We start from the raw sequence: 23,222 nt of genomic DNA, 5'->3' as shown, positions 1-23,222 counted from the left end.
TTTACCCGGCTTGATTAAAAATTCAAATTAAAGGTTCTGGCATTGGCCAAGAAAATTTTATATTGGCCCAGATGAAGCAACGTATTTTTGACGAATGTCAACGGCAAATAATGTAGTTTTACGGCAAATATTATATTCCCAATTTGCAAGCTGCTGACTGCGCATGCGCGGGCAACATCTCATTTCATCCTGAATAAATATATCGTTGTCGGAACAAAATTAGTTAATAACAGCCTTTACATTATAGATAGTGTGACAGAGCATTCTTAGATTCGTTGCTTACGCATTGATTGCAAACGCTTGGTATCCTAATGTTTTCCTGCATGTCATATAATAAAAGGATGACGCGTAACAGCAGAAAAGGAGTTTGTACTAAAAAGGATCAAACTGTGACTACCTCAAACTTTGACTGGGTTTAATTAATGTCAGTTCTCAGTTCACGTCGCATTTGAAAACAATTTTCCAATTTAATTAAGACTATTTAATGATAACATACACAATGGCTAATCCTTATATTGTGTACGGTAAGCAGTAACCATTCATCCATTTTTCATCAAACGCTCTAAAAGGAATATGAAGTTTTATATTCAAAGAAAGGTCATTTTAAATCGGGTTGTTCATGTTAATTTTTGGAAACCTAAAAGTGTCCAGATAAGATGAATATGGTAAGTTTCTAAATTGTCATCAAATATTAATCCCTATGATTGTGGACATGATTGATTCTTCTTTTACGACCAGTGTAGATCATGATCAGGCTGCACATCCATGCAGTCAGATCAATCTGCACTGTACGCGATTCAGTCAGTATCTTTTTGGTAAGCACCCCTTTTAACAGTTAATGGTACTTTCCAAATTGAAAGATGGACATGTTCATTTTAGAAAGGGTAAGGAATATTTTTCCTTTTTTGCAACTGACAGTTGAAGAAATGTGTATGCGCTTTACAAAAGATAAAAGGTAAGGGTATATTTCCTGGAAGCACAGATTACCAAAAACACAGCCATAGAGCTATTTAATTAATGTATTATGGTCATTTTAAATTCACTATACAATTTGTAAATCTCTGTTCGTAACGCAAGCTTTAACGCCAGAAGAAAAGATATATTATATGATAATGTAATGGGGTCTTCACTGGAATACACCAACTGTCTATATTACCACAAAAAATAACGAACACAAGCATTTATTGTATTATGCACAAGTTTCGATTCGACTGACATACATTCACTAAGCACAATATTTTTACTGCAAAGTGCATGTCAAATGCCGGCGGTGACGTTCCCTTGCTTCCGGTAATAAATTTATACATAAAACAAAAATCACCTTAAAAATAACTAATTAATAAGTCTTTATTGTTCTGTGTCTGAATTAAAGTTTAATCACGTCAGATCTCTTAACTCCTTCATTCTGATACAAACTATATCAATTTCTGCACGAACAAAATTCACAATTACGTGGTCCCATGACGTAACCGTTAAGGCACATTATTCCACAGGTTGGTGTTTGTTTAACGCATGGGTTTGGTAATGTAACGAAAAAGGCATCGGGATCATCATTTGCAGGAACTGAAAGTACACATATGTAATAATGAAAATAAAGGCATGATGTGTTTATATTTGATTTTGACACGGTAAAGCGCGAGATGCTAGCTGAATTGGGGGACGAAAAGGGGTGTCTATTTCAATGCAATTCGTCAGAGAACCTTTCGGGAGCGAATGATATAATAATATGGTCTAATGGAAGAGCCGGTTTGATTGCGTTTGTTCGTGAGAGATAATAAAATGGGTGGCGACGTTCATGCCCTATATCACCGGCTCAACTGAAACACTGTTATCAAAAAGAATGATATGGAATAGACTCTGGGATACCAAAAGACATTATTATATCTTTGTCAACATTTTCATTAATCGTTTCCTCATTGAAATTGCCTTTGAGTATTTTCAGTCAGAGATTTAAGGTTAATGTGGACAATAAAATGAAAGATAAAATCGAAAATAAGAAAGAAAATAAAATTTGGATATCCCTTAAACCATCATGTGATTTCCATGGTCACGTGGTATTTGTCAGGTAATCGCTGTGGGAGTTTGGAGGAAGATTTTTAATAGTTAAAAGTATACACATACATACCATCAGCCTGTTTCCTGCAGGAACAATAAAGACAGTCGTTTGGATGACTAACAAAACCATGATCACATTTTTGGTTACAAATTACCTGTAAATGTAATAAAAGTTTGCATTACAAAAAATTTAAAAAATCGCAAATGAAAGGGTCATTACAACAGTTATGTTTCATTAAAAAAAAGAGAATATAATTATTAAAGACTGTGTCCAATTTTCATTAGAATGTTCCAACGTTTGGCAAAGATAAAAGAATAAATTTATTGTGTATCGGCTTTCCGTTTATTCCGGAAAATGCCGAAATCATACGGAGAATGCCTGATCGAACGGAAAGTTCCTGTTGTCATTACGTGTCCAACTTCCCTAAACAAGTTAAACGCATATTCGTTATGTGTACAGTAGCTGGTTTTATTTGTTTGCACCTACCAAGATGAGGATAATAATGTAAAACAATTTAATACCTTTGCCCTATTCTGCTTAATGTCACCGTTTGTCGCATTAACCCTTACCCTGCTAAATGTCTATAATGAACTTGTCTATCTTTCAATTTGGACAGTACCATTAACTGTTGAAAGGGATGCTTACCAAAAATGATACTGACTGAATGGTGAACAGTGCAGATCTTGATCAGACTGTACGGATATACAGCTTGATCATGATCTACACTGGTCGCAAAGGCAGAATCAATCGTGTCCAGCATGATGAGAGTTTGTAGTTCACAGTATCAGATGCTCGTGCAGTATGCAGAAATGCATAACTTAGACCCATAATTGCTTTTGGTCTAGCCAGTCGCACTCTTGAACATTATTTAATGTAGAAGATACAGTAACACAAGTTAAAATATCCCGTACCTTTGCAATAATACATGCCTCTGATGTTGGACTCAAGTCAAGGTAGTGCGGCACTGTTGCAAACTTCCCGGTCATAGCTCCTAAAATACAAAACAAATCCTGTTTTAACTAATCATGTCCCATCGCAGCAAACAGACACATATTTTTAGTACACCTATACCTAGGGTGTATCATAAGGCTTGGTGCAAAAATTTCGGCATATCTTAATTTGATAAAAAGCATTTTTAAAAGGCCTGTGTGTGGTGGAAATTTACACACTAAAGTCTTCTTTCCCTCTCAATTAAACGTCTCAATAAATTCAAGTCTGCTATAAAGTTACTAGACAGAGTCCTGAATGATATCAGACTAGGTTACACTAGTTTATTTCAGGTCGATTGTGAAGGAAGTTCTACAGCTTATATTAATCCCTCTCGACACCTCATTCCTGATGGAATCCATCGCCACGAGGGTATAAGAGAAGAGGCCAGTTTCCTTCTAATGCTGAGCGCCAAGCAAGGTAGCTGCTGGTACCATTTTTTATACGTCTTTGGTATGACGTCAGTTCCCTTTAATGCTGAGCGCAAAGCAAGGGAGCTACTGGTATCATTTTTTACGTCTTTGGTATGACGCGGCAGGGGATCGAACCCATGACCTCACGCTCTCGAAGCGGATGCTCTACCACTAGGCTATCAGACTAGATTTGAATTTGTTCATAGAAAGTTTTCTTATCTTGATAATGATTTACAATGTAACCTGGTGCTATGGTTGTTGTCTGGATTTTTTGCACGTTCTTTTTGGCACATAAGCAGTACTGACACCAGCCAGGTCCTGGAAAAAATAAATAATACCAGTTTAGTGGAACACATATTGACAATATTCAGTTTACATTGCACAGTGATATTTTCTTTCGTCGTATGAGTCGTATGACGGGAGTGTTGACATCACGTTATCATTTGACGGAAAACGCCTATTTAATGTTTGGGTTTTTTAAATTCTATTGTACGGTGGCACACACCGTACTCTTGGTATTCAATACACTGTTTATTTCGATAAATTATGCATATTATCGGCATAATCCGATGATGTTCGGGGAATTCCGTTGGACTTTTTTCGAATCTTGCCTAAATGAAATGAAACGATAACAAGCGATATGTACTCCTCATAAAATAAACAAACGTGTTTGTAAACATGGACGGTTCCAAACTGAAGAGGATCCATGCTCAAAAATAATGACAAAATACAATACATATCGCATATCCGTAGCCCAGACCAACCTATAAACCGGGCCAGTCTATTTTATAAGTACAACAACACTGCTGACCCATTTAAGCGAAGAGTTGTCTTTTTTAATATCGAGTATTTTTCTATACAAAATATAAGGTCTTCTTCACCTTTTACATAACTTCCACCACAAGGCTTATCACACGTTTTCTGTGATGGAATACAAGGGTCATTGTAGTTTGTAGTTGGACTTGTAGACATCCGCGTCGTAACTCTGGCTGATATCGGTTTTATCGTTGTAGTAACAGTAGTAGTCGTAACTCCTGGGCGTGTTAATGGCGATAGTGTAACTCTCGGGCGTGTAATTAATGGCGACTGCGTAGGTCTTGTGCGTGTAGTTAATGGCGACAACGTAGGTCTGGTGCGTATGCTTAATGGCGACAACGTAGGTCTGGTGCGTGTAGTTAATGGCGACACTGTTACATTTTCACTTGTTGTTACTACTAAGAAATTTGCAAAAAAAATAGAACATTAATGGTATTAATATTTCAAAGATATGTACGTAACTTGATTAAACAAAATCATCACTGGATTTATGGTCAAATTCAAGAGGTGGCACTTCGGGCATTGAAAAAACTCAGTTTGTCTTAAAACATAGCTTCTTTTCACTAGGCCTTGATGTCTGGTCCCACTCTTAGAATTCAGGACTTACACAAGTCCAACAATCAAAAAGATCGTGAGTTCAATGCCCCGGCTGAGGTGAAGTTTTCTTTTATGATATGAAAGAAGATAACGTCACTCTTCAGCTCAGTTTCTCTGATTCATGTGTGTGGGGAGAAGCGGTGGTTGCTTTTGAGTATGGAAGCGGGGGTGGGGTAGAGAGGTAGATGATGGCAAGAGATGGAAGGAGTTATTAGTTACATGCGAAATAAATAGGCCTGTACTAGAACAGAATCCATATACACTGGTTATGTGAATTGGTCTCCGCTAAATAACTTAACGGTACTGTTAAGAAACTGATTTAAGCCAAAATCAAATAAAGAAGCTACCTTGATGTCCTGTCGTTGACGGAACGGGTGTAACAGGCGTTGTCACGTGACTGGCAATCGTTGACTGACAGATACAATACTGACAACCATTGCCGCCCTGTAGGTAACCAAGAGTACACTGCCGACGACAGTGGCGTACGGCAGGGTTACAGGGTTTAGACAGAAATATCCCGCCGTTGATTGGCGAAAAAGGTTGCAGAACGGTTTGCACTGTAATAAAATGTAAAGTCATTTTAAAATAGATTAAGCTATTCATAAGTGTCTGAATTTGAAGCAGTATATAACAAAAGAAACGGAACACTCTGGTGAAAGCTGCGGAAGAATATATGAAAATAGAATCAAAGCTCTGAGAATATTGACGGGGCGAAGAATATGTGTGTTTTGTATGGTCAAGCAGAGAAACATGGTATTGAATAAACAACATGCATAAGTTCATTAATATTTAACTCATGTTTTTACCTCAAACTTTTACCATACCATTTTGTCACTGGCAAATCTAAAGAAGTTGATTTTTTTCAAATAGTCATTAATAAAAACCGGCTTTTTCAAGAAATTACGGCGTTGTCACAGTAAAGGTACAGAGATACGTTGTTTTTCTTTTGACTGATAAATGAAAGCAAAATTCAAGAACAAGTTTTACCTCTGTTATGAATGTAACTAGATTAGAGACAACTAGTGATCGGACAAAAAATAAGAATACAGGCGGCTCTTCAGACAGGATATGAATAATAACATATCTGTCTTTGATTTTGTACACTAAATTTTTTAATTGAAATCTTTTTTTTATTGTTGCAATACAATATGTAATATAATGATGATTTTATGTGAGGAGTCACACGTGAAAAGCGCATGCGCATTTAAATTAAAACATCCGCTTCAACAACATGGCAACCAACGACGTTTTAAATGCGTCTATAATATCGATCGTTATGACACAAATCACTATAAAATGTGCTTATTTGAGCGATATTTATGAAATAAAACACAGACACACTTGAAATACTCAAAACGTTTTTTTTTTCTTTTCAGTTTTTCCAAATAATATGTACGTGCTGATTAAATAAAAATAAAAAAAAAATCTTACTATTCAAATATGAATAAATAAAAGAATGAGTGCATTAATTGAAACCGAACTGAGGACATGTGCATATGTTACACAAGAAAAAACAACTGTATAGCTCTTTACCTGAGGAACGTTGAAATGAAGATGTCGTAGTAACGGAAGTTATGGTCGTACACTGGCACAGCAAACATCCGTTTGCTGATAGAACATATCCCTGTGGACATACTAGTGGACAAAACATGGTGCACATACTGTAACTATTCTGTGTAAAAAGAAAGCGACGGCCCCTTGGTCGAGCTGAACTTATGTGAAGCGTGTCTGAAAAAAAAGAAGATATACACTTACAGTAGGGTTATAGGGCAGCGGCGACTAATATGTCGAGGTCAAGTAAACTGGTGGACCTACAACTAATATGTCGAGGTCAAGTAAATTGGTCTAATATGTCGAGGTCAAGTAAATTGGTGGACCTACGACTAATATGTCGAGGTCAAGTAAATTGTCAAGTAAATTGGTGGACCTACGACTAATATGTCGAGGTCAAGTAAATTGGTGGACCTACGACTAATACGTCGAGGTCAAGTAAATTGGTGGACCTACGACTAATATGTCGAGGTCAAGTAAATATTGGTGGACCTAGGGGATATATCATCTCTATAACATGACTCTATATATAAAACGGCGGCCCATAGTCTGTGCTGTTGACCAGGTAATAGTTCGACGCTATTTATTTCTGGGTTAGAGTCATAACTTAAAGAACAAAACTGAAACGAAAATTTATTTCCAATATCAAGTTTCAAAACAATTACTGTAAAATTTATTTATTTATTTATTTATTTATTTATTTATTTATTTATTTATTTGGTATTTAATCCAGTGGAATAGAAAATAACAGCATTTATATAGAAATACGTTCTGGGGTAATTTTGTATAACTACGTTGACAGGTTGGACCATGTTTAATAAACAATAATAAGAACGAATAATTACACTGCACTTAAACACTATCACTAAATTATAGGGCGGGTAAATATACGTATATAATTTACAGTCATATTATGAAAATAAATTGGATGATCATTGTAATAATAAATTAGAACGACGACTATATTTTACTAATGTTCCACCCAAACAGTTTAACATTGGTTGGCAAAATTAGGTCATTTTCATCAAAATGTTTTCTAAACCGGTGAAATGAAGTTGTAAAGTTAGAAAATAATTTACCCTAGCCTAAATTTGCACTTCAATAACGCAAACTTGAATGACTGTGCATTTTACGTAAGATGTTTAAAACCTTTTTCTCTTGTTCTTTTATAGCTGATGATGTTGTTGTTCTTGTTGTTGATGATGACGATGGTGATGACGTTGTTGTTTAAAAAGCTATTGAACATTTTTTTTTATTATTATTGATAATAAATGCAAACTCTAACTGGATTATTTTTCATCAATAATATCCGTATGAGACGTTCAATTTTCAAATTTTCGTTTTAAATGGAATTGTTTAAATATAATATCAAAGTCACTGAATCTCACTATTAAATTAACCTGTATACAATACGGCTATCGGGAGTAACTGTTGGTTGAATATCTCTAAAACCGTAAGCAGTTGATAAAAATATGTTAAGATTATCATGAAACTGTTATAGAGGGTTGTCACTCCGCACCAGCAAATGCGCCAAACTAGACACTGTTCGATAAAAGTTGAATTCATCTAAAATCTATATTCTATTAAAATTTAAATACATGATATCGTATGGTAAATTACCATGTTAGCAAAACAAAGCTAAGAAAATACACCCACCTAAAGAGGAGGCGACGCGAGATATGGTTGCCATAGCAACGAAAGAAACCACATATTGCAATATACACATTGTTTTAAAATATCAAGTGCATTGATTGCCCGTGAAAAAGAAATCTGCATTATCATTCGGCCCTTCATTTCAGCTGTACTGGACGTCATCGTGAACAGTTATCATTAGGGGAATGACAGATGGTTTTGCTAGTTTTGAGTACAAAGGCCAAATGTCAACAAAAAACCAGCGGAAGGTCTTTGCACTACTTTCGGAAATAACTTCTTACCTTAGCTGTTAAGTCTTGAGTATGAAAAAAATTGTTACAGTTTATTTTACTAATTTGTAATGACATCATTCGGTAAATTACAGATATAAGGTTCAATCGTTATATGAAAATTTAGGTTTGTGTACTACTTTTAGGCGTATGTAGTGTAGAAAGTGCCTTGATTGTACGAAATAAACTTTGAGGATCTAAAAATGTACCTAATGACTGACGAACTAAAGTATTCCATTGATAGCGATTGAATAATGTTCTAACTGAAGATAACAGGCCTTTCTTTCTCACGACAATATAATGTTAATTCATTTATATGAATGAATTTTTCTACTGACGACTTAAACATCTGTCCTCTCCCACAGTAATATCAATTGTTTCACATCGTTGTGCGCATGCGTATATGTCAAGATGATATAAATAGATTTGCATGAACGTTTTTTTTTTTTGTAAATCATTTTGTTTTTACAATTTTGAAGAATAAAACAACTCTGTTTGCTAAGTTCAATATCGTTTTTTCGGTGATTTGTTTTCGAATGAGGGCTTAATTTTTCTTATTGAATAAATCTAAACTTCACTGTTAATTTTACAGTCTCGAAACATTTCAATAAAAAGTGAAAACACATCAAAAGCTTTTATTCAGTTTATCATTAAAGGGGTACGCTAGAGTCTATGTATATGAGATGGGCGAAATTTTTCCCAATAATAGAATTTCTTCAAACTTTGGATATTGAAGGACAATCGTCTAAGAAACAAAGATATGCAATAAAAGTCATAGGTCACCAGTATTGAAAATGAGTTATCTGCCCTTAAAAACGGCATTTTGGGGGGAAATCAACTTTAGATTGCCTTGCAATCTCGTAGGCAACATGTGCATATCAAATACATGCTGATTATACAAAGGAAAATGGCCATGTTCAAATCAAATCGTAGAGTCTACATTTACAGAAACCTATATTTGTTTTGATGAATGCAGACTGTAGGACAGCTACATTTTAAACTTTTAAATGACACTGCCCTAGTACTTTAAATTTAATTTCTAGATTTTAGACAATAATGATAGAATTCTAAATAACAATAAAAGCTACATCTCGGCCTCTATGAAAGAAGTCAATTTTTGTTTGTTGTAGTCTCTCATAATTCATATATGAATGACATTGTACATTGTATCTAATGTTTTATGATTTAGGTTGTAAACTGATGCACATTGAAGAGACTATATTAAAGAAAAAATAAATCTTATCTGAAGGCAGGACGAGTCGAAAATTATCATTTTCTACGTTATGTCGCCTGTTTACAGCTAATTTCAACCGACAGGTGTCATACTATATTAGTATTTCTGCGATGTTTTCCGGGCTGGCTGAGTTGTCAAGCAAAGTTTGGTTATTTTCTTTCTGCCGAAGATTTAACCCTTACGCTGCTAAATTTCTATAATGAACTTGTCCATCTTTCAATTTGGACAACACCATTAACTGTTAAAAGGGGTGCTTACCAAAATGATACTGACTGAATGGCGAACAGTGCAGATCATGATCAGACTGCATGGATGTTCAGGCTGATCAATCCGTGCAGGCTGATCATGATCTACACTGTTCGCAAAGGCAGAATCGATCGTGTCCAGCATGATAAGATTTAAACTATTTAAACCACTCCTCACCTCTTTTTGGATTTTATTTTTATTTTCAAGAAAATTTTAACGTAAATTTTGGCCAAAGTCATAGTTACCCTCGAGTAAAAAAAATAGGATCATATAAAAATTAAATAATATCTGGGAGTTTTAGCATGCGCGGGAGGGGGGGGGGGGTGGGGGGCTGAGAGCCTGTATGGATATCCAAAAAGTGCGCATGCGCAACTGAATCTGCATGCACGTGCAGGCAAAGATACCGCTGGTAAAAAAAATTGAAATAAATAAAAGATAAGATTCAAATCTGGACACACTAACCACAGTCCACTTTTCTTTTTGATTTGATTTTATTTAGATACTGTCATAATTTAAGTACACGTACTGAGCATCCATCATCACGCTGTCATGCAATAAAGAATAAAATATTGCTTCTTTAAAATGAACTGTCAAAACTCATTGACTTGAAACAAAACTACATTTCCTAAGGCGTTATGTTTTTTTTTATTTTATTGTGTGCGTGTACTATGTTTTTCCCCTTTTGTTTGATCGCCCCGCGGTTTTAGGCGTTACATAAAACGTTTATGTCTTGTTCTTACGTTGCTACACTCAAAACATCTTTTACAAGGAACGCATGTACGTCGTTTCGTCAAAATAGAGCATTTTCGATGGATATTCCTTATACAGTATGGTATGTAATGCAAGTTTTATTTTATTTAGTTTTAGTGGAGTTACATGTATGTGCTTTTAAATGATTATTAATTAAATGATTCTTAATTACATGATTCTTAATTAAATGATTCTTGATTAAATGATTCTTAATTAAAGGATTCTTAATTAAAGGATTCTTAATTAATTGATTCTTAATTTAAGGATTTCTAATTGAAGGATTCTTAATTAAATGATTCTTAATTTAAGGATTTCTAATTAAAGGATTCTTTATTAAATAATTCTTTATTAAAGGATTCTTAATGAATTAAATGATTCTTAATTAAAGGATTCTTATTCTGTTCTCACGTTGACGTGAGCATGCGTTGACAAGCCTCGTTATTTGCGAAGTCCTTTCCTTTATGCGACGTTTTTCTAATAAATACATAAAAGTTATAACTTAGATTTACAGAGGTTCTTTAATGGGGGATGGGGGAGGGGGGTGCTAATCCATGTATAGTAACACTGACACTTATCTTTTTGAAATTGGTGCACGTGATGAACATTAATACTAAGGAGCATGGGACGCAAAGTATTCACAACCGTTAAAAGTGCATGAGCCTTAGACATTTTAAAGAATTAGGTTGCAGCAACTTTTTTCATTGCTGAATATCTTCAGATTTGTTTTAATAAGTATTTGAAATGCTCCCTAAGGAAAAAGTTTATTGTGGTCATTTGACAAAAAGAGTAAATTTTTAATCTGTCAGTACCTTCAATCTTAGTGAGTACGGGGCTTTGGTTCATCAATGCATGAACGTCTCGGTTAAACCAATCAAATTTATTGTGTTAATAAATATTGGATAATTGGATAATTAAATTTTAAGGTTAAACATGACTAATTCAAATCCTTCTTTGTTTTATATAAAAAACGACAACTTCAGATCTTATTTACGTATCTTTTTGGAATACCAAGTTTTCATACTTTTCTTACGAAGTCTTATCACGAATCAAGAAAATGAAATGATAGATCCTATTCCTAGTGAAACGCAAGTCAGACGTGATCTGATACTTTTACAATAACGCATATTTGCTCTTGTCAGCAGAATAAACCCCTACTCGCGATTTCAATCTGCAAAACCCGCCATCATTGTAGTACATGAAAACGTCCCATTCCACGCAGAATGCAGAAAACTCATAGTCAACTAGAGCATAGATAATGTTCGCATGAATTTTAAGGACGTATGCTAGAATTTGGTGCGAAAATTTTCCAAATAACAGAATTTCTTTAAACTTTGGATATTGAAGGACAATCATCTAAGAAACAAAAAATGCAATAAAAATCATAGGTCACCGGTATCGAAAAAGAGTTATCTGCCCTTAAAAACGGCATTTCCCCAAAAAATGACGTTTTCAAGGGCAGATAACGCTTTTTCGAATCCGGTGACCTATGATTTTTATTGCATTTTTTTGTTTCTTAGATGATTGTCCTTCAATATCCAAAGTTTAAAGAAATTCTGTTATTGGGAAAATTTTCGCCCATCTCATAAACAGGGAATTCTAGCATACGCCTTTAAGTTTGTTTCTGTTCTTATTTTTTTTTTTTTTTTTTTTAGTAGATCTGTTTTCTTCTCTGCTCTTGTAAGTTTTACATTTCGGGAAAGTAAATCCATACACTGAAACAGCTATAAGCGCTGTCTAATGCAAGTTTTACATTTCGGGAAAGTAAATCAATACACTGAAACAGCTATAAGCGCTGTCTAATGTAAGTTTTACATTTCGGGAAAGTAAATCAATACATTGAAACAGCTATAAGCGCTGTCTAATAATGCAACTAAAACGAGCGTAGCTTTCTAACATGACCAGATTTGTCAAGGAAAGAAGCCAAGCGTACATCAAAATGAAAATAAATAATGCTTTCTTGTGGTTTATTGTCTAATTTATCACTGTAGAGTCTACATCACGCAAATGCTTGGAAATTTAAATAACTGGAAGGCTTCAATTATTGATTAACAATACATTGTGTTTTCATCGTTCATATCCCTTTCTATCATGTAGTCTAAAAATCTTTACCAACAGTCTATACCACGTTGAGATATCATTTTTTTCTAGCCCCACCCACAATATTTTTGAGTCCGCCACTGTTCCCAGTAGATATTTTGACATTTGAATTGATTTTCTTGATCGATTATATATGGTTTAGGGCAAAATAACATAATTTATCGACTTTGGTCATGATGTTTTGATATTCGATTGATAACGATTTAATATGTACAACTTTGAAAATATCTATATGTGTCATTAGTATTCACATAAACATGTAATTATGTACATAAAGCAATTAATTATTCATTTGCCAGAAAGAACGAATAGATATCAAAGGAATTGTATGTATTACTCTAATCTGATTCTATTATAACGTGTTTTATGCAAAGTAAGAAAGATTTTTTTTTATCTTCTGTGTATTATAAAAAAAATTTCTTTATGACAAATTAGTTTAAAACATGTATTGGAGTGAACCTCTTCCTTACCTCTTTAAAGTGTAGGTTGATCTTTAACCTACTGCGTTTTCATTTTTAAAATTTGCATGTGTATTCTGTTTTTCTCAGATGTTTCGATTATGAAGAAAACCTTACGAACACAAGTGGCTTAAGTTTGGAGAAGGGTTTTTAATCTGACAGAGTGAAAGCACAAAAAGCTAAGGATATATTCGATATCAAGAAAATAAACAAGATGGTGGCTCTAGCTAAAAGCATCACAGGTATGTTATTTCTTTTAAATATCTTTTTGAAATAGGTGGAATGGCCCTCTGTAAAGAGCTTTCTCATTAAAAAAAAACAACTTTTTATCTTACATTTCGATTGAAAATTTCGTCATGCTCAACCTCGTAGGTCGAAGGTTCGTCCTCAATAGAGCTGACTGTGCCATACTTTTTAACAAAATGCCTCATAAAGTTAAATGCATATTTCTGGTACAGTAATGCTTTATTTTGAAGGGTACTGATTTCTTACCCATTAAAATCAAATATTTTGATAAAAAAGCATTTGGGATTAAGCAGTTACCATTAAATAGTTTAGCATAAATTATTGTCATGCCGTTTTTTTGCGTTCATCAATTGGAGCACACGGCAAAAATGCGCATGCCATATAATTTTGCATGTCCGCACGCATTTAGTGAATAATATGTATATACTATACTTAATAAAGGTTAGGGTAAGTATTACCATGGTTACAAAATGTATACAATAAAGATACTTATCATTCCAATCGCTTAAATCCGGTATGTACCGGAGTCAATAATTTACACAGGCAATCCAGGTCTGCAGTGAGTTACAGTCTATGACAACTGAAACAGAAGGCTGAACAAATACGTTACTGCAACGTTACTAGTATCCTAAATAATAAAAAAATGTTTGTCGTCACAGTCGTGTGTCGTTTCGGCAGATTTTTATTAATTAATTCTTTATCTTTTCAGAATGCCCGGACATAGAGCGCATTTGGCACGTGGAGCGTTCCAATACTAGCGTTAGTGTAACAACTGGGAAGTTTCTTCTGAGTCATAGTGACGTAGGGCCTTACATACATATCATCTGTCCAGAAGGTTCCCATGTCGTAGGTCCAAGTATGATCACGTGTCTTGAAGGCGGAGCCTGGGATGACGTCACAGAACCGTCGTGCTCAAGTAAACAATAATTTGATTAGTTTTAACACACTAACATAAATGATTTTGGGTTGATATTGCGTTCTCTAAGCTCAGTTACTGCAGAACTTAATTTTATTGGAAGGTCAATCCTATTACAACGGATGTTTGCAGCTTTATTTAGCCAGACTTGTACCATATGTCAATTTTTATTAAAAACTTATTTGGCATGTCAAATTTAAATTGCCTTTTAATCTTATATTAAATGCATCCTGATTATACAAAGGAAAAGGCCATGTTCAAATAAAATCGTACATTTACAGAAACCTATATTCGTATTGATGAATGCAGACTGGTATGTCACCATCATTTCTTAATCTAAAGTACTTTCACTTTGGACCATAGTCCGGTCTGTTGTGACTAAATTTCGCTTAAAAAGAGTTGGATAGAACTATTTTTGAACCACATCCCGATTTATGGATAGAGTTATTGTTACTAGTAGCCCCACATGAAATACAATTGAGTGTAGGAACAAGGGGACAACAGTAATTAGGTGTCAGTGAATTTGATTGGACAACACTGCGATTGGGTTAAATCTTTGGAGCGGACAATCGTTTAAATATTCCGCACATCTTGAAACCTTATGTATGAAAATCCAATTATATATATATATAACATTTCCTATATTTACCAATGACACCTATGTATAACCTTTAGCTTGCTGGTGACAAGAGAGTCTGCCTTTGCGACCAGTGCAGGCCAAGATCAGCCTGTACGTCTGTTTAAGTCAATATATTTTCAGTGAACACCCTCTTTGAATAAGAAGTGATACAGCCCAAATGAATGATGGACCAGTCAGTTTTAGAAATTTAGCAGGGTAAAGGTTAATAAAGAAGAATATATTTTCCTCTATTTCAGCTTCAAGTCTCTATGGTGTCGCACAGTCTGATATAGTGCTGATAGGCGTTCTGGCTGGGTGTGGCGCTATAGTTATCCTGGCACTTACAATTATACTGGCTCACTTGTTGTGTTTCAAGAAAAGAGACATTCATTCAGCTAGGTAAATCTGTTTGATATTTTCATTAAAAAATAGAATAAAATTCAATAGAAAAAAAAAACGAACAAACATACTGTACATGTAAATTTTATTTTTATAAGACTTTGTGGCAAAAGATAGCAATTTCACCATATTGTGTGGTTATCGTATGCATAAGCCACTAAACTGCGTCAGAGTCTTCCCATTATTTCTGCAGATTGCCATGCACGACAAAAGGCGAAGTTTCTGTATAGTGTCGTTTCATTTTTAATTGAATATGACAGAAATGTGCGTACAGTACACTAGTGGTTAGGCTGAGTACATGAATATGTACATTTGATCAGCTCTGAGCCGACAAATATTTGACTTGGAAAGTTCAAACTGTCTAATCAAAGATACCTATTCCGAATGAAAAAACAAAACAAAAGCAGTGACGCCGCCAAGCAATTTGAGTACATGTATATGAGATATCCTCTGTTTTGTGTGTTTCCAGCTGTAGCACTGACATTTATTTCAATTTGTAGGTCAACGGATAGATTGGAAAGAAATTCGGACAGTCCGCCATCAACATCCATTTACCTAGATGACAAACATTTCCATTCCATATCTACACCGACCAGCGCCATGCTAAATGGTCGTCCATTGACTCACGTATCCCGTAGCAACCATAACTACGGTAGTCACGTGACACAGAATTATGACACCAGATCGCTCGCAAGTTCGGTGATAATGTCGTATAATTCAGGGGAGCATGAATATTCATTACCTAGGTACTATTTACAACGACAGTTAGAATATCCGCATCCGGCGTCAATTGACATTGATCACGTGTACACTGACCCAACCATGTCGGCGCATGCGCAGCAGCTGACGGCTACACCGATTGAAGATGACAACGTGTTTGTAAATGAAGCTTTTACTGAAGAATTTCCTTCCAGGGATTACAGAGCAAACTGGGAAAATAGGTAAATATTTTTTGAAATTTAACAAATTTTTACTTCGATGTTCATAAATAAACTTTTGTGCACGAAAGTGTTCCTTACGAACCGAAAATTATATTGTTTAAGTGATCTAGGGATCGTATGGTCGTGAGCTCGATCCGCGGGCAGTGGCTTAATATATTCTTTGTCACGTCTGATAAAAGACATTGTGTCTGAACTCATTCTTCCTCCACTTCTGATCCTTGTGTAGAAGTTGGCAGTTAATGCACAGAATCAAGGAAAACTGTTTAGGCAAACTGCTCTACTTGGCGCTTATTAAAATGTGATAAATGTACCAACTCTGATTCGAAGCAGTAAGCATATGCATTTATGCTTATTTAGCCCTTATCATGCTGGGCACGATTTATTCCGCCTTTGCGACCAGAGTAGATCTTGATCAACCTGCACATTCGTGCAGTCTGGTCATTATCTGCAATGTTCGCCATTCAATCAGTATCTTTTTAGTAAGCGGCCCTTTAAGCCGCTAATGGTACTGTCCACATTGAAAGATGGATAAATTCATTATAGAAATTTAGCAGGGTAAGGGTTAAAAGCATACGGGCGCATATCTGGTCGTCCTTGTGCCTTTGTTTCGTCAAGGGACCATGTCGTATTTTAAAATTTCTAGTTGCTTATATATAGGGAATATTATACTAGCGTGTTGATCTGGGCATGTTTTATACTCTAAATTTTGTTTCACATAAACTCTGTGTTTTTCTGAATCTGTATCACTTTGCCGATCAGTTTGACTGACAACTTATTTGTCCTCCTGTCGTCATAGTCTAGGTCACAGTGGATTATCCATAGCAATAGGCAAGCTGGTCGACTAGGGTGATACGGATTCAAAAAAACATGAGCTTCCTTATGATGCAAGTTGTTGTATCAATTTGTTTGACAAAGCTTAGATATTGTAGAGGAAATGCATAGGTGGGAAATAAAGATCTGTTTTTTTTTTTCATTTCAGCATTAATTCACACCAAGCAAGAGCGTCCTCATTGAACTCATTACCGCCGCCCCCAGTGTTTTCATACGACAACAGGACTACTTTTTAAGCTTGCACATGCGCAGTAAATTCAACAGACGATAGTTCAAAAGGACACTTTGTAAAACACAATGAGCTAGGACAGCATGTGTATGTTATATATTACAAAACGTCGGGTATGAGGTCTAAGCCGAAAGAGTTCTGTGCAATATTTGTAACTCTGGTTAAACTGTATTGTAAATTGGGTGTCATGCAGGTGCGTGTATGTTGTGCACGAATACTGATTGAATGATATACTGTGTGTTCCCTGCCTAGAAATCCCAAATGGTTGATAAAGGTTTCTTCTTTATTGTTATATGCTGGCATAATAATTTTAAACAATTAACAATAAGACAGCTCGATGGAATGAGTGATCAAATTGCCTATCTGTCTGGACAAATTAAGTCTGGATCAAAATCCTTGCTGCATTGAAAATATGAAAAATTGGACATACTTACTTTGAGTAAGACAAGAGACTTGATATATTGAGTTAGTTATGAAGTATTTATTAAACTATGGTTTCGATGTGTTTTAATATTAACATAGATCTATCATGTGGCAAGTTGGTGCATTTGTTGGAATTACTGAGAAATAAATTCAGCCTATGTATTTTATTTCGAATGGCGATTACACAAAAAACGCGGCTGTCTTTTACGATTTTTTTGTCTTTTGGGCAATAATGTATGATATAGAACTTCGAATAAAATATTTTCGTATTATTTGAGTGCGTTTTATTATTTGTATAATGTAATGAAGTACATTTTTTTTACAATACATGTATTACAATTTATTAACGTATCGTCACATACAAAACAAAATCAATGCTGATCAACAGTGTGATTTGGAAGAGATTAACAAAACGGAAAGTAACTTGTCTCATATAACAATTTTGTTCCATATTTGCCATTTCATTTTTCACTTATTTCAACCAATCAGAACAGCGGCACCTAAAATAGATAGAAGCGTGTGCTTTAGTGGCAGACAAATATATGTCACAGTAATTCACGATTGATTGTAAAGAACTGTGTATAAATGAAATTAATCTATAAGATATTTTAAACAAAAGTAAGAATGGTTCAAAATGTTACATAAGGAGGAGGGAATTTCTATGTAAACGGGTTTCAGCATTTTTTACCGCCAAAAAAGTCCAAAACTTATAAGCAACGTCACCGCCCACTCTTTTTCCCCCAGTTGGCTGGTGATTATCAATAAAAAACACAAGTTTGGTTCTTTCACTAAATCATAATTTAAAATTTAAATTCTAGCACGAAACTGACGTGAGTATTATTTTCAAGGGTGATTTAACACAGGAGAGAAAACGCGTGTCACGAAAGAGATCACGTGCTAAAAACACACCTTTTACCTGTCAAAATGTGAGGGTATAAAGGCATTATAACGTATAGTTGAAACAATGTAATTTAATTCAGCATTTTTACCCTATTTATGCTAGAACTGCGTTAACGCATGTTTGTGCGCAGTTATGTCTGCAGAACCTTCAGGGTGCGTTAGTGTTTCTGTAGGTGTTACAACACGAAAAAAAGAACATGCTTAGATTTACTGATTCCTATAGTGATACCTTTACAATCGCACATGGTGCAATGGCTGCCATCTTGTTTAACTGATTGTGTTTCCGTGCATTTCATTGGACAAACTCCGTCACGTGATAAAACGCATGGATCGCTGATTTTATGATACCGGATGTTGTTAACTTCAATAACATCCGGCGGAAGTGAAGTTGTGGGGACAGACGACATGGTAGGATCCGGTGTTGTATCCCATTTTACTGCAGAAAAGTAACATAATGTGAAATAAGGTAAAGCCTCTAAGCAGGCTCAAAGAAATCAGGTTAAACTAAAAATGTATTTGCAACAAAGAAACGATTCACTACTCTAAAGAATTCGCGAGAACCTATTCACTTTAAAAGAAAGTCTACATTTATTGTCATCATACCTGTAACAGCGAATATCATACGTTGCAAAATTTATGGGAAGCCGGTGTCACGGTGACGTCAGTACCTATTCGCTACGTTCTCATTGCGTTATGATAATTATTTATTTTTTCCCCCATTTTCTGGCCAATTTTGAATATTTTAAAAGGAAATAATATTTTTTTCAAACAACGGCAAGTCTTTATTGCATTAGTTATTTTTGACTTAAGAATTAAATGAAACATTTCAATCTTCATCAACCTTTTTACTTAAGAGCAGTTCGTCTGTTTCTTTCTCAGTCTAAAACATATTGTTTAAGCCGCGCCATGAGAAACGAACCGTTTTGCGTTTTCTCATGGCACGGCTCATTTCATGTTTTCTTTTAAGAACACGATCATTTCATGAACAACTATCAGTTTACTAAGTGATAAGTACATTTATTGTAAGGTGTTCACTTACTATAAACGGATGTATGACACCGTTTAGGTTGAATATGAAATTATTTTGATAACTGCGAATACAAAACGTATATACCGTAATCGTCTCTATGTCTGCACACGCAGAAGTCACATTTGATGTCCCCTTTCAACTGTAGTATCGAACATTTCACGGAGCAGAACTGGTCCTCAAGTCGACACGGATTCACAGGTGCAACATAATCTACCGGACGGAAGGCACTGATAAACTTTACTGAAAATATTAATATTCTAAAGTACTTAAGAACGACGTAGTTGATGTCTTCTACATTAATATAGTAATTTTATGGAAGGCCGGTGCGCCATGCTAATTGCCAAACGCTAAAGTTTTATGCTAATTGCTTAACGTCAATGTTGACTGTCAAACGGTAATTGTCAAATGATAATAAACGATATTTGCGAATTGGGAAATGCAAACAATAAATGTCAAATATTTACTCAAATAAAGAACTAAATATTACATTGGATGAATGCATACGCTAAATAGGCATTTGCCTTCGTTACATAAATGTGTTTTTGTTAACAAAAACTTTTTTTCTAAACTGGCGTCTTAGTCTAAAAGTTTTCGGTCCCAAGTGGAACCGTTGATACTAAATAATTACTTCAAATTAGACCGATAGAATATCATAAGATTTTCAGATAGTAAAAAGTTCCATTTATTAGCCTGTTTAGGAGATAGAGACCATTAACGCATAAGTTAAAGAATTAGCTATTTGCCATGCTGTAATTGACATTAAGCTTTTATTATATGGCATTGCTAAATGCTAAATGGCATATATTTTATGCAGTGTTGAATGTCAAAAAACTGACTGTCAGACAGTAATTGTCTAAAGGTAAATGCTAATCGTTAATTGAGAAATACGAAACAAGAAATGCCAAATGTTTATTGCTAAGTGCTTTTTAAAAACAAAAGAGCTGAATCTATCATGGATGTATTATCCTTTAAAGAGTCACTGGCCCTTCTTCCATAAATTTGTCTGAATCAAATAAATTTTCTAAACATTTCAAGAGTACATGTGTAAACATTTTCGATACAATGTTGTTATGGCCAATAGAATGTGTTCTTGTTTCAAGTCAGGCTGGTAATTAAAAGTTACATTCATAGGGTTAACAGACAGAAATCATTATTCATAAATTTAAAGACGTTGACGATAAGCATTTATCATTTAGCAATAGGTATTAGCTTTTTGACATTTGGCATTTAAAATTTAAGCATGTATATGACATAAAGCCTTGGTATTTAGGATTTAGCATTAAGTAAGTGGCATTTAGCATCAAATATTTGGCAATTAGCATTAAGTAATGGGCATTTAACATTAAATATTTGGCATAAGGCATTTGGCAATTAGCATGGCACACTGACCTTCCAATCAATGTTCGCTTGGCGCTTAAGCATTAAAATGGTTGTTTTAGCTGGTCAGCCTCTAAGCCCCTTGTCAGTATAATGTAACAGGGGTGAGGCTATCATGTGACGTGTCTAAGGTGTAGTATTCCAGCGCGGCGGGAATTTTGCCATTGGTACAAGTAGACACTGTCGAATTTGTTAAAAAAGTCCTTAAAACCGAACGCACACACACACGCACGCACATTAGAGAAAAACGAAGTAAGAATACTCATTTGACCTCCATACGCGTTGCTCAGCACAGTATACACCGTTTGCTTACCGTTTATTACAATGACACAGAAGCAGACGACAAAATCCAAGTGTTCAAAATTCATGTTGAATAAAAATTTGTTCACTTTGAAATAAACCTCCGTAACAGAAAGCCTAACAAAAACCTTTTTCTTAAATCCCCTTGCCTCTTTTAAAACAAATCTTTGTAAATTATTTTTATTTCAGTTGAAGAAATCAGAATAACTATGAATTCCGTCCATGTATATAGAATTGAGTTCTACATTTTAACTGTATAGCGAAAGAACAAAATAAAATGTGTATAGTTGACTCTAAATTCCTATTCATGATGTAAAGGTCCAGTTCTTATCTTTCTGCCAATCCCTGCGTTCAAACTTGTTATAGAAAACTAAATGTGGGTCAAGTCTACTGCAAACAGTTGTACATAGTGGTCCGTGACCTTTGAACGAAAAATCACGTTGTGTAGATTGGTGCATGAATACTTGAAACTTATTATAATAAAGGTGTGTCTTTCCAAAAGAAAATGGAACAAAGATAGAGCCTAACAGAGCTATGTTGCATAAAATGCAATTTCTGGTCCAAGTTCGGGATCATTCATTTCAACTCATTTAAAGATTGAATGCTGCTTTAGCCGGTGCTAGGGTGGGGCGTGGACAGTGTTGCATTTTCCATTACTGCTCATAAACAGACTCAATCAAACCGAGTCTGCAATTTTCACTTTTTTGCCTTGTTCTCGGTACTTCCGAGGGATCTACTTTTCAGATTTATAACAAGAAAGAAATTGAGTTTTTGTTATACTTTCAGTGAATTACTGAAAATGAACCTTTCTCTACATAAGTTCTGGTAATGATATGAGAGGTCTTCAAAAACATTCCTAAGAAAACAAAGTGCAAGCAGTTTCTATACATTTAAACAAATGATCAGCTATTAAAAAGAAGTTAAATTCTATGTACAAACAGCAAAGTACTGAATATGAACCTGGTTCTACATAAGTTATTGTGATTATACGATAAGTCCTCAAAACCATTCCTGTAAAAATGAATTGCAAACAGTATCTAGACATAGCTACCGAAAAGTAATTCAGTTTTATGTACAAAACCTTGGTATTGGCTTCTAAATGGCGTTCTTTATTTTAAAAAATGTCTGCAAATATAAAAGGGCCGCACTTTACAAGGAATACATTTTTGGAGAACAGATGTTATGTTTATTATACTTATATCAAATGCCCATAAGGTAGATGACTTTTCAATAAAACTCATAAACTTTATACCGTCGAACCATGGTGATAATTTTATAGGAGGCTGACAGGGGCTCAATTGTTCTGGCACAATACTTGATACATTACGAATGTCTTTACAAACAGTGACAAAATCAATTTGAAAAGGGGGCTTGGTAGCGCATTTGCACAGACAACATTCGGCGATATGTTGAACCATACAGAAGTGTTCGCGGTTTCTTCACCCGGCAGCCCTCATTTACTTGAATAAAACATCTATTAGTGTTTTAAGATTCCACCCACTTTTTCGGCAAAGTTTGCAATTTTTATTCTTTATTCTATTGTTATATGTTTTCTATATTTTCCGGCACGCTTCGCTTACTTTGCTAACAAATATTTATTACTTTACAAAGGCCAGCGATATTTAAACGGAGAAAAAAAAAATGATAAAAAAATAGGTGCATGTAATTTTAATGTACACAAAGGATGATCCATTGGGATGGGGCGCAGCCTATGCCCTCACTCCCTCAAATCTTTTCTAACGTTTATGAGATTTTTTATGCACTACGTAACCGTGACAGTGACAGTGCACGCTCTAGCGTGATAACGCGACACCACAAGACAATATGACACCATGCAGATCGGACAATGGGACAATTTTCCGAGATTGTTTTCGTTTGGCAGTC

At 34.9% G+C, this 23,222-nt stretch overlaps 3 protein-coding genes across 4 annotated transcripts; 1 reads left to right on the top strand and 2 right to left on the bottom strand.

Moving 5' to 3' along the window:
* Positions 1-1,065: 1,065 nt before the first annotated feature.
* On the bottom strand, positions 1,066-8,236 carry LOC123542147 (uncharacterized). Of its 2 annotated transcripts, none has more exons than XM_045327818.2 (8): positions 8,077-8,236; positions 6,403-6,597; positions 5,217-5,426; positions 4,338-4,667; positions 3,700-3,774; positions 2,968-3,047; positions 2,126-2,210; positions 1,066-1,563 (listed from the first exon to the last, which is right to left on the bottom strand). In XM_045327818.2, the coding sequence occupies exons 1-8, from the start codon at positions 8,144-8,146 to the stop codon at positions 1,421-1,423; spliced, it is 1,188 nt and encodes a 395-aa protein (XP_045183753.2). In that variant the 5' UTR covers positions 8,147-8,236; the 3' UTR covers positions 1,066-1,420. The 2 variants fall into 2 exon arrangements, with proteins under 2 accessions (XP_045183753.2, XP_045183752.2); XM_045327817.2 differs by having other exon boundaries at positions 1,069-1,563; positions 4,338-4,670.
* Positions 8,237-13,225: 4,989 nt separating this feature from the next.
* Positions 13,226-17,956, top strand: LOC123542152 (uncharacterized). Its single transcript, XM_045327828.2, has 5 exons — positions 13,226-13,369; positions 14,083-14,289; positions 15,166-15,307; positions 15,808-16,248; positions 17,228-17,956. Exons 1-5 carry the CDS (start codon positions 13,342-13,344, stop codon positions 17,313-17,315), a joined length of 906 nt encoding a protein of 301 aa, XP_045183763.1. The 5' UTR covers positions 13,226-13,341; the 3' UTR covers positions 17,316-17,956.
* A 116-nt stretch (positions 17,957-18,072) lies between these two features.
* LOC123542157 (uncharacterized) lies at positions 18,073-21,668 on the bottom strand. Its single transcript, XM_045327835.2, has 4 exons — positions 21,352-21,668; positions 19,746-19,901; positions 18,861-19,067; positions 18,073-18,231 (listed from the first exon to the last, which is right to left on the bottom strand). The coding sequence occupies exons 1-4, from the start codon at positions 21,404-21,406 to the stop codon at positions 18,209-18,211; spliced, it is 441 nt and encodes a 146-aa protein (XP_045183770.2). The 5' UTR covers positions 21,407-21,668; the 3' UTR covers positions 18,073-18,208.
* Between the last annotated feature and the right edge of the window lie 1,554 nt (positions 21,669-23,222).

This window comes from Mercenaria mercenaria, chromosome 19 (genome assembly GCF_021730395.1).
Source record: "Mercenaria mercenaria strain notata chromosome 19, MADL_Memer_1, whole genome shotgun sequence".
In the NCBI taxonomy this organism is placed as follows: Eukaryota; Metazoa; Mollusca; class Bivalvia; order Venerida; family Veneridae; genus Mercenaria; species Mercenaria mercenaria.
Note: the sequence above shows the minus strand (reverse complement) of the source record. Positions and strands in the feature narration are given on the sequence as shown.

What these genes read in the sequence shown, in the direction of transcription:
- LOC123542152 (XM_045327828.2), top strand. Translation starts at nt 13,342, where the DNA reads ATGGTGGCTCTAGCTAAAAGCATCACAG. An exon ending in TCTAGCTAAAAGCATCACAG is followed by an intron (nt 13,370 to 14,082) that starts GTATGTTATTTC and finishes TTATCTTTTCAG; the next exon opens with AATGCCCGGACATAGAGCGC. An exon ending in AGAGACATTCATTCAGCTAG is followed by an intron (nt 15,308 to 15,807) that starts GTAAATCTGTTT and finishes TTCAATTTGTAG; the next exon opens with GTCAACGGATAGATTGGAAA.
- LOC123542147 (XM_045327817.2), bottom strand. Translation starts at nt 8,146, where the DNA reads ATGTGTATATTGCAATATGTGGTTTCTTTCGTTGCTATGGCAACCATA. An exon ending in GTCAACGACAGGACATCAAG is followed by an intron (nt 4,671 to 5,216) that starts GTAGCTTCTTTA and finishes CAAATTTCTTAG; the next exon opens with TAGTAACAACAAGTGAAAAT. An exon ending in TGGTGGAAGTTATGTAAAAG is followed by an intron (nt 3,775 to 4,337) that starts GTGAAGAAGACC and finishes TATTTTTTCCAG; the next exon opens with GACCTGGCTGGTGTCAGTAC.
- LOC123542157 (XM_045327835.2), bottom strand. Translation starts at nt 21,406, where the DNA reads ATGAATTTTGAACACTTGGATTTTGTCGTCTGCTTCTGTGTCATTGTA. An exon ending in CAGACATAGAGACGATTACG is followed by an intron (nt 19,068 to 19,745) that starts GTATATACGTTT and finishes ACTTTTCTGCAG; the next exon opens with TAAAATGGGATACAACACCG. An exon ending in CACCATGTGCGATTGTAAAG is followed by an intron (nt 18,232 to 18,860) that starts GTATCACTATAG and finishes TATCTATTTTAG; the next exon opens with GTGCCGCTGTTCTGATTGGT.